The 16,933-nt window shown below is 46.6% G+C and overlaps 1 protein-coding gene across 4 annotated transcripts in view; it reads left to right on the top strand.

Moving 5' to 3' along the window:
- PTPRE (protein tyrosine phosphatase receptor type E) overlaps window positions 1-16,591 on the top strand; it is a 557,332-nt gene extending 540,741 nt beyond the window's left edge. For all 4 annotated transcript variants that reach the window (XM_029610013.1, XM_029610014.1, XM_029610012.1 and 1 more), the window contains one exon: window positions 16,375-16,591. In XM_029610013.1, the coding sequence (XP_029465873.1) occupies window positions 16,375-16,449 (75 nt within the window). In that variant the 3' untranslated portion in view covers window positions 16,450-16,591. The remainder of the gene's footprint in view (window positions 1-16,374) is intronic.
- The last annotated feature ends 342 nt before the right edge of the window (window positions 16,592-16,933 follow it).

Genomic DNA, 16,933 nt, shown 5'->3' with positions numbered 1-16,933 from the left:
ATTAAAGAAAGGAAACAAGCAGTGACTTTAAGCATTGAATAAAAAAAAAGGTTACCCAATCTAAAAGTTGAATAAAATCAATTAGAGACACAGTGAGCTTCCAGATATAATCTCAGCTGCGCAGGATCCAAATACACAAATTTAGAACTTAAATAAGTAAAAAATACATTGCCAAACCGACACCTGTGGTGAAGTGTTCGAAAAGTGTGCAATAGTCAGACATCCATCTTGTAGAAGATGAGACAATCGTTAATCTGCTTTTGATAACTCTTGTTCATCTCAACAGTTTAACATAATTGAGGTGAAAACTACATATTAGTCCCCACTAATTATCTCTTGAATCTTTTCCCAAAATTGTTGCACTTTCCTGCACCCCGTCACATATGTATATAGCACCCCTGCTCACCACACAGTCGCCAGCACATAGGACTTTACGCACTAAATCGAGAAAAGAATACTGAATATTGATATGTATGATATAGTAACCGATACATTAGCTCCTGATTTTTATAACAAATAGATAATTTGTATACGGATCTCCCCCTTCAGTTGGTGCCATGCTGGGCATGCCCACTAGGGGCCAGTCAAAGTTCTGAAAACTTTGACAGATGTTTTCCTTGATTGGGCTCCATCCTGATGATGTCACCCATATGTGAGGACTACCATCCTGCTTGTCCTGTGAGAACCAATGGGACAGTGCTATATCAGGGTACAAATTATATCGCAATGATAGGGAGGATCAACTTGGTGGGGGTGTGCACTTTATGTCCCGGAGGGTATAGAATCCAACAGGATAAAGATCATACAAGAGACTAAATGTTCAGTAGAATCTATATGGGTATAAATCCCATGTGTGTTGGGTAAGAGTAAGACAAAATGGTCAGATGGATGATGAAATGCTAAGAGAAATCATGGAAGCTAACCAATTTGCAGTGCAGTAATAATGGTAGATTTCAATTACCCCAATATTGACTGGGTAAATGTAACATCAGGACATGTTAGAGACATAAATTTCTTGGATGGAATAAATGACTGCTTCATGGAGCAATTGGTTCAGTAACCATCGAGAGAGGGAGCTGTTTTAGATTTAATTCTTAGTGGAAATCAGGATTTGGAGAGAGATGTAATGGTGGTGGGGCCACTTGGTAATAGTGATCATAACATGATCAAATTAGAATAACTGGAAGGGGGACAATAAGTAAATCTACAGCTCTAACACTAAATTTTCAAAAAGGAAATTTTGATAAAATGAGGAAAATAGGAAAAAACTGAAAGGTGCAGCTGCAAAGTTAAAAGTGTTCAATAGAGATGTGAATCGGAACCGGAATCAGTTCGGATTCCGGTTCCGATTCACATCATGTTTTTTTTTTTCGTCCGGCCCGATCGCGGTTTTGTTTATCGGCTGCGCCCGAGCCGATAAACAAAAAACCCACCCCGACCCTTTAAAACTAATCCCTTAGCTTCCCCCACCCTTCCGACCCCCCAAAAAACATTTTACAGGTACCTGGTGGTCCAGTGGGGGTCCCGGGAGTGATCTCCCGCTCTCGGGCCGTCGGCTGCCACTAATAAAAATGGCGCCAGTGGCCTTTGCCCTTACCATGTGACAGGGTATCCATGCCATTGGCTGGCCCCTGTCACATGGAGGGAGCACTGGATGGCCGGCGCCATCTTTAAAAATGGCGTGGGCCATCCAGTGCTCCTACCATGTGACAGGGGCCGGCCAATGGCACGGATACCCTGTCACATGGTAAGGGCAAAGGGCCATCGGCGCCATTTTGATTAGTGGCAGCCGACGGCCCGGGAGCGGGAGATCGCTCCCGGAACCCCCACTGGACCACCAGGTACCTGTAAAAAGTTTTTTGGGGGGGTCGGGAGGCTAAGGGATTAGTTTTAAAGGGTCAGGGTGGGTTTAGGGGTTATTTTTGTGTGCCGTTTTTCCCGCCCTCCCCCAAAACGATAAGAGAACCCCCACGAACAATATCGTGGGGTTTTCCTATTGTTTTGGGGGAGCCCCCGATTTCTGACGATTTTGAAAATATCGACGATATTTTCAATTGTCTGAAGCCCGATTCACATCCCTAGTGCTCAACAGGCATGGATTTTGTTTAAAAATACAATCTTAGACGCGCAGTCCAGATGTATTCCACACATAAAGAAAGGTGGAAGGAAGGCAAAACGATTACTGGCATGGTTAAAAGGTGAGGTGAAAGAGGCTGTTTTAGCCAAAAAAATCCTTCAAAAATTGGAAGAAGGATCCATCTGAAGAAAATAGGAAAAAGCATAAGCATTGTGAAGTTAAGTGTAAAACACTGATAAGAAAGACAAAGAGAGAATTTAAAATGTGTTACCTTGCGACGCGCAGCGGCGCGGAGAACCCCGGCTTCCATGCCTGTTCCCCGACGTCTTCCGGCAGCAACGTGATCCGACGCGACCCGAAGCAAGCTCCGCCCACCACGGCGCGTCTAACTTCAACCCGGAAGTTCCCGCGTTTGCGCGGGAACTTCAATTATTTAAAGAACTGAGCCCAGCACAATCTCGCCTCAGCTACAGGCTTGCTTGTACTGGTGCTCCTGTGGGATTGCGATTTACCTTTGTTCCGACCTGGAATGTTTTCCTGGACTTATCTGTTTTGCTGCCTGCCCTGATATTGGATTGGACCTGGACTTATCTGTTTTGCTCCCTGCCCTGATATTGGATTGGACCTGGACTTATCTGCTTGCTGTCTGATTCTCGGCTGTTCGGAACTGGAGAGACGCCTCTCGCTAGCACTACTACCTTGGTCTATCATTCCCTGAAGGTAAGACCACGGTCTACTGTGGATTCACATCCAAAATCATAACAAAATGAAGTTGGCCGTAGAGGCAAAAACTCATAATAAAAACATTTAAAAATATATCAGAAGTAAGAAACCTGTGAGGGAGTCGAATGGATTGTTAGATGACCAAATGGTTAAAGGGGTTCTTAGGGAAGATAAAGCTATTACAGAAAGACTAAATGAATTCTTTGCTTCTGTGTTTACTAATGAGGATGTTGGGGAGATACCAGTTCTAAAGATGGTTTTCAAGGGTGATGAGTCAGATGAACTGAACCAAATTACTGTGAACCTGGAAGATGTAGTAGGCCAGATTGACAAACTAAAGAGTAGCAAATCAACTGGACCACATGTTATGCATCCCAGGTTCTAAAGGAACTAAAAAATGAAATTTCAGATCTATTAGTTAAAATTTGTAGCCTATCATTAAAATAATCCATTGTACCTGAAGACTGAAGGGTGACCAATGTAACCCCAATATATATAAAGGGCTCCAGGGGTGATCTGGGAAACTATAGACCTGTGAGCCTGACTTTAGTGCCAGGAAAAATAGTGGAAACTATTCTAAAGATCAAAATCACAGAGCATATAGAAAGACATGGTTTAAAAGAACACAGTCAACATGGATTTACCTAAAGGAAGTCTTGCCTCACAAATCTGCTTCATTTTTTTGAAGGGGTAAATAAACATGTGGATAAAGGTGAACCGGTAGTGTATTTGAATTTTCAGAAGGCATTTGACAAAGTCACTCATGAGAGACTTCTAAAACTAAAAAGTCATGGGATAGGAGGCGGTGTTCTTTTGTGGATTACAACTGGTTAAAAGACAGGAAACGGAGAGTAAGATTAAATGGTCAATTTTCTCAGTGGAAAAGGGTAAACAGTGGAGTGCCTCAGGGATCTGTACTTGGACCGGTGCTTTTCAATATATTTATAAATGATCTGGAAAGGAATACGACGAGTGAGGTTATCAGATTTGCAGATGATACAAAATTAATCAGAGTAGTTAAATCATAAATGGATTGTGATAAATTGCAGGAGGAACTTGTGAGACTAGAAGATTGGGCATCGAAATGGCAGATGAAATTTAATGTGGACAAGTGCAAGGTGTTGCATATAGGGAAAAATAACCCATGCAGAAGTTACACGGTTAGGTTCCATATGAAGAGCTACCACTTGCTATGGATCGCTGCCCGTCGGTCTCCCCGCGAGCAGACTTCACTCACCCAAGCTGCTTCATCTGTCCGACGCAGCTGGTGCCGCTGGAGTTGGGCCTTTAGCACGGCTGGAAGCCGCAGACTTGATCTCCCCTGTGGCCCGGAGGCCGCCCGGACTCATCCTCTTCACCACGGCCGGAGCCGCGGACTTTCTGCCTGTCCATTGTGGCCGGAAGCCGCCGCCGACATCATTTCATCTTCGCGGCGCGAAGGCCGCATCCCCAGGTCGGAGTGGTGGCTGGAACCGCCCCCGGGGCTTCCTGCAGCGGCTGAAGCCACTGCCGACATCGGGCCTGCTCCTCAGGCCCAGTCCTGCGTCTCTGCACATAGAAGTCGGTGCAGGCCGCTGTCCGCGGTCCTGCACAGCTTCCTGCTTCCCCTTAGACGCCGGCGCACGCCTCTCTTCAAGATTTAAAGGGCCAGCCACAGGAAGTGTGGCTGACCCCACCTAGGGATGAACTTCCTGTACCATCCCTATAAAAGGGCTGCTCCGTCAGTCAGTCTTGGCCTTGTCAAGTTATGTCTTCGTGCCTGAGGTCCCCGTCCAGGTGTCTTGGTGTTTCGTCTTGGTCTTCTGCTTCCTGTTGTTCCTGGTTCCTCGATGTCCTGCTCCTGTGTCTTCGTCTTCAGCGCTCCTGAGCCTTCTGGTCCTGTAGGCCGGGGGTCCCTTGGATGATGTCTTGCCCGAGCGTGGACTAGCCTACAGGTGGACTGGTGTCCTGTGCTCCTGAGCCATCATGTCCTGCCAGCCGTTGGTGGAGCTTCGGACGACATTGGCTCCGTCGTTGGAGTTCCGCTTCGACTGGACCCTTCCCTGCGCTTGTCCTGTTCTCAGCGTGGTCCGTGACTAGCCTCCTCGGGCTGTGTAGGGCGCGCAGTGGGACAGGGTGGTCCGCAACTCAGTTCTGCGGGTGAACTGAGTAGGGCACCCTGAGAGACAGTGCCAATGTCCTTCCGCCCAGCTTCTCGTCTCGTCTGGACTTCGTCAGTTCCTCGTCTCGTCCTGGATGCCATTGCATCACTCTTGGTATCATGTCTTGTTCCTGATGTCGTTGCATCGACCCTGGTCCGGGATGCTGTCACATCAACCATTGGTCTGTGATGTCCTCGCATCAGCCTTGGTGTCATGTCTTCGTCCGCGATGCCGTCACTTCGACCCTGGTGTCATGTCTTCAGCTACCTTGGTGTCTTGTCTAGTGCCAGCCTTCGTCTCTGATGCCGTCTGCATCAGCCTTGGTGTCAAGTTCTCATCCGCAATGCCGTTGCATCGATCCTGCTGTCATGTCTACGTGTCAAGGCCCATCTGCCCTCGACCTCAGGCCAGGCCTACTGCTCCATGCCAATCCAAGCGGCAGGTCCAAAAGGCCTCGGAATGGTCGGAGGACCATTCACTTTCCAACATCATCCTGTTGTTGGCCTTGGGAGCTTGCAGGCCTGGCAGAGGGTAAGACCGTCAGCCATGGTGGAACACGCCGTCAACCCTCGGTTCAATCCTGGATCCGACTGGGGTCGGGCCGAGGCCCATGGGCACACTAAAACACCCTGCCACGCAACACCACTCAGGAAAAAGATCTAGGCATCATAGTGGATAATACATTGAAATCATCAGCTCAGTGTGCTGCGCAGTCAAAAAAGCAAACAGCTAGCAGAGTTGCGTACCTGTAACAGGTGTTCTCACAGGACAGCAGGATGTTAGTCCTCACATATGCATCAGGATGGAGCCCAATCACGGAAAACTTTTGGCAAAGTTTCTAGAACTTTGACTGGCACCTACTGGGCATGCACTGCCATGCACTGACCCTGCATCCAGCAGGGGTCCCCCTTCAGTCTCATCTTATAGTAAAGAGTACGTGTGAAAAATAAAATAAGAAAAGTAAATGAACCCAACTCCGCGGGGTGGTGGGTGGGTTTCGTGAGGACTAACATCCTGCTGTCCTGTGAGAACACCTGTTACAGGAAGCAACTCTGCTTTCTCACAGGACAAGCAGGATGGTAGTCCTCACATATGGGTGAGTACCGAGCTGAGGATGTGATGCAAATCTGCTGCTCGAGTTAGCAATCTGTTGCAAATCTGATGCTTGATGGGAGGAGCAGTCAGATAGGAGGAGCAATCTGTAGAGAAAGCTCTGTGTAGCTGGCTCCTGGAGAGGGAGGAGTCAGCAATCTTGTAGTGTCTCAGATATAGTCTTGCTAAGGAGTAGCATTCTATAATGAATCTGATATAGTTGTGGGTGGATCCCTGGGCCGATGGCAGATGACTATGCCCCCGGGAGGATACCCCGAGAGGGACCACCAGCTAGGCTAGAGTATGGAGACAGACACACATTAGTTCTTTTATTAAACAGGTTATTAGAAACCACCAGAGGTGGCAGTAGTGAGCTGATATGCCCGGCAGGGCTGTAGACCCTCAGGTACTGGAACAACGATCCCAGGATGGCTGAGCTATTGAGAAACTGTAGAAAGTGAGTAGGCAGAGTAGGCAGAGTTCATGAAAAGAACTAGATGAGAAAACTCACGTAAGGTTTCAAGTAAGCTCAGGAGCTGGAAAGGATTAGGCCCTCGAGGAACGAGTACTGGTTCCAGGGAAAGCTCTGAGAGAGCAATGGTAACTCACAATTGTTTGTAGCAGTGATAGCTTCCAAGTAGTAGAGAATCTTCAGAGTGTCCAGGAACATGGGCCCTCGAGGAGTGAGTACCGGTTCCTAACTGTAATCTGAAAATAAAGAAAAGAGTGAGGCCCCCGAGGAGCGGAGTACCTCTGGTAAGTCTGAGGAGGCAGAGTAGCTTGGATAGCCGAAGCGAGTACGTATCCATATGCTTATCCGTATCCGTATCCTTGCTAACTCAGCTTGTTAGCGTTTTCAAAGACCTTTAAATATTGGAAGCAGATGACGTCGTCTCAGGGGGATGCCCCTGAGGTTCGCGCCATTGCTGGTACAAGAGTCGGGACGCGCGCGCCCTAGGCATCAGGACAAGATGGGGGAGATGCAACGTCGAGCCAGTCCGTGGACGCCAGAGGGAGACGGCATGGAGACGCCACGGCAGCCAGCCGTCCATCAGACCCGGAGAGAGTCGCCACAGAGGTAAAGAGGACGGAGTGAGGACGTCAAGCAGCAACGGTCGCAACAGGATGCCAGAACAATGCACCAAATGTACCCAAGATGTTTAACAGGCACAACCTCAGGGGGTGGAAATTTGGTAGGAGGGCATCCTGAACCTTGAATGGGTCGGTGGAAGGATGTTGGGAAGTTAAATAGAAAACAAGTTGCATAGAACAGACTGGCCAAAGTTGGAATCCTGTGTGCCAGCCTTATCCAAGCAATAATGGGCTGCGAAGGTATGGAGAGAACGCCAGGTAGCGGCCTTACAAATATCAGCAAGCGACACTGAACGGAGGTGTGCTACTCATGTCGCCATGGCCCTAACAGAGTGTGCTTTTACACGGTCTTGTAGCGGAATGCCTGCCTGCTGGTAGCAAAAAGAAATGCAATCCACTAACCAGGAGGAGAGAGTCTGCTTTCCCACAGGATGCTCCAATTTGTTGGTATCGAAAGAAACAAACAGTTGAGTGGATTTCCTGTGGGCCGATGTGCGGTCTAGATAGAAGGCTAGGGCACATTTGCAGTCCAAGGAATGCAGAGCCTGTTCTCCTGGGAATTGATTGATATGAAATTCCAACACTACCTTTGGTAAAAATTTAGGGTGAGTGCGGAGCACTACCCTGTCATGCAGAATTTTAGTGTAAGGCGGGTAGGTAACTAATGCCTGCAATTCACTAACTCTGCAAGCAGAGGTGATAGCAAGAAGGAAAACTGCTTTTCACATGAGATAATGGAGATCATATGAGTGGAGAGGCTCAAACGGAGGTTTCATGAGCCGGCCCAAAACCACGTTAAGGTCCCAAGCAGGGGCCGGAGGGCACAGTGGAGGTTTTAGGTGGAGCAAGCCTCTCATAAAGCGAGTTACTAAGGGTTGTTTCGAAATAGGAACATCCCCCACGCCTTTTTGAAACACGGCTACCGCACTGATATGCACCCTGATGGAAGAGGTCTTGAGCCTGTCTCCGACAAGTGCCAGAGATAGTCCAGAAACTTCACCGTGGAACAAGTGAAGGGGGTCTTAGGACATAGATGTACACCATACTGTAAACCTCTTCCATTTGGAACGATAAGACCTTCTCGTGGAAGGCTTTCATGAAACTAAGAGGACTCGGGACACTGAGTCTGAAAGGTTAAGAGGTTTGAGTATTAACCTTTCAACATCCAGGCAGTCATATATAGGGCCCGGAGGTTGGGGTGGTGCAGGCATCCGTTGTTCTGAGTTATTAGAAGCGGATCGTTCCCCAGAGGAATGTGGTGGCATACTGATAAATCCTGGAGGATTGGAAACCACACCTGGCGTGGCCTGTGAGGGGCTATCAGAATCATTACGCCCTTGTCCTTCCGTAACTTCACGAGAGTCTTCGATATTAGTGGAAGTGGAGGGTACGCATAGAGGAGACCGCTGGCCCACGAATGGGCGAAAGCGTCTCTTGGTCGCGAGTGGTGACTGCAAGTGAGGGAGCAGACGTTTTCCACTTTGCAGTTGTGGACTTATGCAAAGAGGGCTATGTGAGGGTAACTCCAACGTTGGAATATGGAGTCCACTACTGTGGGGTTGAGAGACCACTCATGTGGAAAAAACATGCGGCTCAACCTGTCCGCCAACACATTGTCCATGCCCGGCAAATAGGTGGCCATGAGGTACATCGAGTGGGAAAGGGCCCACGCCCATATCTGTGCAGCTTCCTGACACAGGAGGTAGGAGCCCGTTCCCCCCTTGCTTGTTGATGTACCACATGGCCACCTGACTGTCAGTTTGAATCAGGATGGTCTTGTTTGAGAGACAATAAAGAACTCTGAAGGCATATCTGATTGCCCGAAGCTCCAGGAAATATATCTGGTGTTTGGCTTTCTCTGGAGACCAGGTTCCCTGAGTCTGTAGGTCGCCAACTTGAGCACCCCACCCTAGGTTGGAGGCATCTGTCGTCAAGGTAATTTGAGGTACTATAGTCTGAAATGGAAGGCCTTGAGTTAAATTGGAGTAATGCATCCACCAAGCCAGCGATAGTCGGAGCTGTGTGGTAACGTGAACAATGCTGGACATTGGCTGACAAGCTTGAACCCACTGGGATTTTAGGGTCCACTGCTTGACTCGCATAGCTAGTCGTGCCATCGGAGTGACATGCACTGAGGATGCCTAGCAGTATGAGGACGTGACGAGCAATGGAGAATACACGAGTCTGCAAGAGAGGCTAGGGTGAAAGCCTGATCCTGAGGTAGGAAGGCTTTTGCCTGTATAGTGTCCAGGTTGGCCCCTATAAAAGACAGGGTTTGGGATGGAACTATCTTGGATTTGGGATAGTTGATTAGAAAACCTGGGGAGATCGGGGTATGGAGAGTGAGACGCAAGGATGCCAATGTAGCTTGCTGAGTCAGGGCCCTTATCAATCAGTCATTGAGATAAGGATATACATCCGTTTTGCACTCAACTGGAGATCGAGTGAAATCGGTATATGCGCTGAAAGCATCTGACCACTAGACCATTTCATTTAAGAACATTATTGATTTTCAAATATTGCTCTTCAATACACACAGCCCCTGAGGCAGCCCCGATGTGGGGCGAAACTCTGGCCTGAGTCGGGCACATATAAAAATCATTGGTCTCCATTTTAATAAAGTTGCAATTGGACATTTCTTTGGCGTCTAACCTCCATTTTTGCCCAAACGGCTTTTTTAGATAGCCTACCCTCCTGCTTTTTTGGTCCATTGAGATAAGGATATACATGGACACCTTGACTCCTGAGAAAAGCTGCGACTACTACAAGGCACTTGGTGAACACTCGTGAAGCCAATGCCAGGCCGAATAGCAGTACACGGAACTGGAAGTGTTGAGGGCTGACCAGGAATCGCAGGAATTTGCAATGAGACTGAATGATTGAAATATGTGTGTATGCATCCTGGAGATCTAGAGAGCATAGCCAGTCTCCTCTTTGAAGAAGAGGAAGTAGCAAACCCAAAGTTACCATCTTGAACCTTTCTCTTTGAAGGTACTTGTTTAGGGCGTGAAGGTCTAGAATTGGGCGAACGCCACCTGACTTTTTTGGGATGAGAAAATACCGGGAATAGAACCCTTGCCCCTGTTGGGAGAGGGGTACTGGTTCTATTGCCCGGGACTGGAGGAGGGTTGAAACCTCCTGTTCCAGAAGGAGAGAGTGGTCGGATGATCCCCTCATGAGTCGAGGTGGGGAGTCCGCCGGCACTGTCAGAAAGTTGAGGTGGTAACCGTGAGTGACTACTGTCAGTACTGTGTGCCAAATGTTGGTAAAGTGGCACAAGCAACCGCCGACTGGTACAAATGGAAGAGGAGGTTGGCCTATGCTCTCCAGGAAGGAGTCAAAACCCTGACGCTGGACCCAGCTGAGGAGCAGGCTGGGTCTTCTGTGGTCGGGATCGTCTGGACGGACCTTTCTGATAAGGTTTAGAAGGTTTACCTCGGGAAGCCGGAGGGTATACCTTCTTTGTTTGTAGGCCGGCCGCTTAGAGTCTCATCTGAATATCCTCTTAGAGGTAGAAGAAAAATCAGAAGGCATTGAGGTAAGTTGACGCAGCGTGTCATGGTGGTCTTTTAGCTGCGCCACCGTCTCCTGGATTTTTTCTCCAAAGAGATTATCTCCAACACAGGGCAGATCAGCCAATCTGTCCTGTACTTCTGGCCTTAGGTCAGAGAACTTCAGCCAGGCCCACCTTCGTGCACTAATTCCTGCTGCAGACAGTCTGGAAGCAGTGCCAAAAATGTCATAGGCAGCACGGACCTCATGTTTACCGGCATCCAGGCCTTTCTGAGCCAGAGTATTGAATGGATCCTGGAATTGATCTGGAAAAGACTCTGAAAATTCTTGGATCTTCTTGAGCAGGTCCCTGTTATACTGGGTCATGTATAATTGGTAGGCAGCAATGCAAGATATAAGCATTGAGCCATGGAATACCCTTCTGCCAAAATCATCCAGGGATTTCTGTTCCTTCCCTGGAGGTATGAAGGAATGAGGTTTGGAACGCTTTGCTTTCTTCTGAGCTGACTCAACAACCACCGAGTGATGGTCCAGTTGTGACCTTTGAAATCCAGGAGCTGATTGCACAAGATAAGTGGCATCTGTTTTACGGTTTACAGGCGCAATGGAGCCTGGGTGCTCCCAATTCTTCTTTAACAGATCAATAAGGATTTCATGAATAGGAATAGACATGATTTCCATAGGAGCATCAAGGAACTGAAGTACTTCCAGCATCTTATGCCGTGAATCTTCTATCTGATGTTAAAAAGGAATAGTCTCAGACATTTCCTTGATGAAGTTAATGAAGGACAGATCCTTTGCAGGAGAACGCCGTCTCTCTTCAGGAGGAGAGGGTTCTGAGGGGAGATCATCTGTATCCTGGGAAGAATCAGCAGTCCAAAGATCATAAGTTTGATTACCAGCTCCCTGAGGATCTTCAGAAGGGAGAAATGGAGTTATTCCCGAAGGTCCAGGTCTAGGCATGGATGGTATTGGATATGGCACCGAAGGCATCGATGGAGGCAACGATGGCACTGATGGCGACACCGATGGAACCGGCGACATCGATGGATGAGTCAGTGGTAAAACTCCAGACGGTGGAATGGGAATTGGTGTTTCCTTGTCTTCCGATGACAAAGGAATTGGCGCCGAAGGAAGTGGACATACTGATGTCCTCTGTTCCAACGGCGGAAGGGCACCGATCAATGCGTCCAGTCTCCCTAGAAGCGGTGCTAGCGCTGTAGGAATCGGCTTGGTGACGGCGTGGCCATTGGTACCGGTGTCGATGGCGGCTGGAAGCTCTTCATTGCTTTACCGATGGCCTCTTGGATCATCCGATCCAATTCCTCACGGAAGCCTGGGCATGTAACCCCGGTTCCGGAGTGGGAGGCAATAGAGGCATAGCCGGAGGGTCCACCGGTGAAAGTGGAATCGTGGTTCCCTGCATCAACAAAGGTGGGGAACGCCTCAGTGACCCGGTCACAGAGGAGGATGGGGCCTTCTCTGGACGAGATTTCTTTGTCGGTGGCTCTGTTGACGCCGATGCCGAGGGCTTGCCTGGATCAGTGGACTGAGCCTTTCGATGGCAGGGTCGACGCTTTTCTCTATGTTCTCCTCGGTCCTTCTCCTGGGGCGATGAGGAAGAAGTCAACACCTTCGGAGTAGTTGATGCTGGTCGAGCAGCACCAGTGTCCCGCTGTTGGCGAGAAGTCGATGGCACCGGCTCAGATGAAGTCGAAGCGGTCGATAGAGTTGGGGGTTTTGAATGAAAAAGGAAGAACTGCCCATATGAGGTGGTAACTCAGGTATTATTTTCGGTTAAGGGGCAAAGACATTAAGTTGAGACCTGCAGGAGGAAGACTGGTTTGACTGCCTCTTCATTCCTGCATTAGAGCGGTCCAGGGATCCCTCCTATCAGGGGTCGGGAGGAGAGACTGAGTCTATGAGAAACCTATGGAATTGGAGAAGCTGCTAACCATGAGTAAAAGAACAGTAAAGATCCTAGAGGACATCCAGTGGGAGTCTTCAGCCCTGGGGGAGAGAGAATGTTACTCTCTGTACAAGGATAGGAATTTTGGCCATCTTTGGAAGGGTTTTTTCCTGACCAGTTTAAGGATTGCCCTGCCCACCGAGACCTCCATTTCACCTAATCCAGGAGGGTAAATGGATCCCTTGCCTGTCTGAAAGATTCCTGCACAGATAGAGGTCAATACTATAACCAAAGAGAGAAAGACTGTGGTACTGGATAACATAGTTATTGTGCCATCTGCAACTATTTTAACAGTAAAAACTTTAATTTTGGATACTAACCCAGTGCTTTCAGTGTATTTATTTGGGCATGCAGCAATCACAGAGAAAATTATCCTTCTCCCAAGGATAACCTGAAGGAAGTAAATCACCCTTCACTGAGCCATGAAAGGAAACTCTTTCCGCCCAATGAAAAGGATCTACTCCCTGGGGAATGGGGCACAGCGAAGAGTTAGTTAGGGTTCCTGCCCCAAAGAACTTATAAATTCTTTTATGGTCCTACCCATACAGGACAGGCACACTGGGGTGGAGTTATATAAATATAAATTTAGTTTGAAAATACCTTTTGCTCATACATTTTTCTGAGTCCTGAATTTGAATGCATTAATTCCTGTGCACATACAATCAAAACAAGTAGATATACTTTACTATACAAAGATGGTAGCTTTCAAACCGGCGTGCCGGCACACATGTGCAACATTCCTCAGTCCACACCCAGGGACACGGCTATTACTAGCCTGACTATGCACACATATGTGCCACATTTTAAGTGGGCATGCTCAAATGCCGTTTTTACCATGTAAATCGGGGGAATTTTAAAAGGGGCGCACGCCGACTCCATTTCCAGTTTTACCAGTTCGTCCCCAGTTTGCCTATTTAAGAGAGAGGTCCTCCAACCCCCCCATGGTTTGATAGCCTTTACTCTCATTTAGCCCCGACCCTTAAAACCCTGCCAATAAGAAAATTATTCCTTACCTGCTAATTTTCGTTCCTGTAGTACTAAGGATCAGTCCAGACTGTGGGTTATGCTCCCAGTCCAGCAGGTGGAGTCAGAAGCAAAATTTAGAGGGGGTTCTATATGACGTGACCCCCTGTGCCTCAATCCTCAGTAACTAGACTTAAAAAGCCAAAGAGAAGAGACGGAGGGATCAAGAATAACAATTGTTCAACAATAATGAACGAAGATTAAACTAATAACAAACATCCTACAAAAGGAACTTGTCAAACCGAAACTGTGTAAGAACAGAAAGTCCTGAAACCCCAGGACGAGCTTGAAAGAAGAAGCAGTAGAAATGATAGGAGTGAAGAGCAGAGGCTTATCCCAAAAACAACCCTTAAATTCTAGGGAGGGCGTCTGGACTGATCCTTAGTACTACAGGAACGAAAATTAGCAGGTAAGGAATAATTTTCTTTTCCCTGTACGTACAAGGATCAGTCCAGACTGTGGGATGTACCAAAGCTTCCCTACTCCGGGTGGGCCGATACCAGCCCTGCTCTCAAGACACTATCTCCAAAGGAACCGAAACCCGGAGCCCGAACATCTAAACGATAGTGTCTAGAGAAAGTATGTAGAGATTTCCAGGTGGCCGCTCTACAAATTTCTTGAGCAGACACCAAAGAACTTTCTGCCCAGGACGCAGCCTGCGCCCGGAGGGAATGTGCCTTAACCCCCAGAGGTGGTTGGCGCCCTTTCCCTATGTATGCAGCAGAAATCGCACCTCTCAACCATCGAGCAATGGTTGTCTTAGAAGCCATCTGACCCTTCCTGGGGCCAGACCATAGAACAAAAAGATGATCCGTGAGACGAAAGTCATTGGTAGATTCCAAGTACTGCATGAGACATCTTTTAACATCCAGACTACGTAGTTGTCTGGAATCAGACACAGAGAAAGAAAGGAGTTCTACCGACTGATTCAAGTGGAAAGAAGAAACCACCTTTGGAAGAAAAGAGGGAACAGTCCTTAGGGAAATACCGTCCTCTGAAATACGGAGGTAAGGTTCTCGGCAAGACAAAGCTTGGAGTTCTGAAATATTAAAATTATGAAGCTCTTTCCCTTTTTTTTTTTTTAAATTTCTTGATCCCTCAAGAGAATAGGAAAAGAACTAAAGAAGCTGTGCTGGGGACTGAACAGTCCCCTGCTCACACCTGCTGGAGTCAGAAGATACTGAGGATTGAGGCACAGGGAGTCACGTCATATAGAACCCCCTCTAATTTTTGCTTCTGACTCCACCTACTGGACTGGGAGCATAACCCACAGTCTGGACTGATCCTTGTACGTACAGGGAACTGCTTATTTATCTTTACTTTATAACACGGCATCCATAGCAGAAGTAAAGTTACATGGCAGATGGCCTCGGGTATACTGGATTGCCTAAGTGTTTACACAAACATCTCAACTTCATGTCCCGAACTGCCCATGCCCCGTGCATACCACGACCCTTTTTAAAACTTCCAAGATGTGTACACTACAGCACTTACACACGTATCTCGGTGGCTTTTAAAATCTGCTTGTCATATGCAAGCTCCTAATTAATGCGTGCATCGAGCTTTTAAAATTCACCTTTATATAAGGTATCTTTAACATATTTGTTAATACCTTCTGTATAAATACACCCATTATGGGGTCCACATGTGAGTGGTTCCCGGTGCGCACACATGGACGCGCTGATTTTATAACACACGTGTGCATGTTATAAAATCTAATGGCTGCGCACACATGTGCGGGCAGCCCGCGACTCACCCATGGGGGGAGAATTTTAGCAAAATACTCGCAGCAACGCAATCAGGCCTCCAATTAAGGAGCAGACTGGGAGGGAACTTTCCTATCCCTAACCCTACCCTTCCTCTTCCCCTCTCCTCCTCGACCCCTAACCTAACCCTACCTATCCCTAATTTTTTTATGTTAATACATACTGCTCCTGGGAGCAGAAGTAATCTCCGCACCACCTCCCGGCCTGCCCCTTTTGTAGGGTCTGGCACTTCAGCGCATAACAGGGATTACGCACGTGGCTGGGCTCTTCTGAAAATGCGCACGGCGCGCACAAGACCCAACCATACACTTAACCCCTGTTATTTATGCGTGTGGCCCTTTTAAAATTGGGCTGTATGGTTTTTCTTGGCATACTGGATAAATTAGTGTTTATGTACTATGAAACAGTGCTTTTAAACTGTAATACCATCACAACAAAATTGAATTAATGTTATCAGCTGCTTTTACAAATACCAGAGAGGGAAAAAACATGGAGAAGATTTAACTTCATTATCATTAAAATCATTCATATGAGCTCAATGAGAAGAGATGGCCAGTCACAATCCCTCTGCTGTCCTCTGAGATCTCTGCATTCTGGGGCTTTGCCAGATATTTTTATACCTCCTTTTTTGTGACACCTCGCCTGATGTCATTCTGGGCTGATCTGGTAAATTTCCAGTATAATTCTTCACTTCTAGGGATTCCCCACTCTAGAGCTTCCCTTGGCCGTTTCCTAGTTCTGTCGAATGTCTGGATTTCATCATAGTGAAAAAGTTCTTTGGATTATATATTTATTTTATGCAGTACATGATATCTAAGAACTTGGGTTATCAATTTTGGCAGTGTTTTTACTGTTTTGGATTTGCATTTTGTAATGTTTTTCATGTTACCGACTGTACTGCTTTCTTACCATGTACATTCTGATCCTAAGACAAGGAAACATTGATTAAATCTGAACATGTCATTTCTTATTTTTCAGGAACAGTATGAATTCTGCTACAGAGTGGTACAAGATTTCATTGATATATTTTCTGATTATGCCAACTTCAAATGAAGATTCCTGCCTTAAGGGTTTTTTTGTTAATTTAATAGGTCAGTTTTAAAAACATTCTGCGTAACAATTTAATTTATTTCATTGTATTATGCTTTTGTTTTATTTGTTTTCTGTAATATTGCTTTTTAATGCCATTATACGTATATATATATATATATATATATATATATATATATATATATATATATATATATATATATATATATATATATGAGAAAAACATATATATATGTTTGATTTATCAAGGGCTTTCTGCCACTGAAAGGGAGAAAGCCCTTGATAAATTAGGCTTACTATATTACTACTGTGTTATACTTATTTAAAGAACCATTTCTGTTATAAAATAGTCAAATTTCTTACCTAGGATGAGATGTAATAAAAATATGTTCACATATAGTATATTAAAATATATTTTGCTGGATGTTATTTATGCTATATCTTAATGAAACTGTTTATTTAATTTTTGTATAATTTCTGCAGTTAA

Source organism: Rhinatrema bivittatum, chromosome 7, assembly GCF_901001135.1.
Source record: "Rhinatrema bivittatum chromosome 7, aRhiBiv1.1, whole genome shotgun sequence".
Taxonomy (NCBI): domain Eukaryota; kingdom Metazoa; phylum Chordata; class Amphibia; order Gymnophiona; family Rhinatrematidae; genus Rhinatrema; species Rhinatrema bivittatum.
This window is presented reverse-complemented; position numbering and strand designations above follow the sequence as displayed.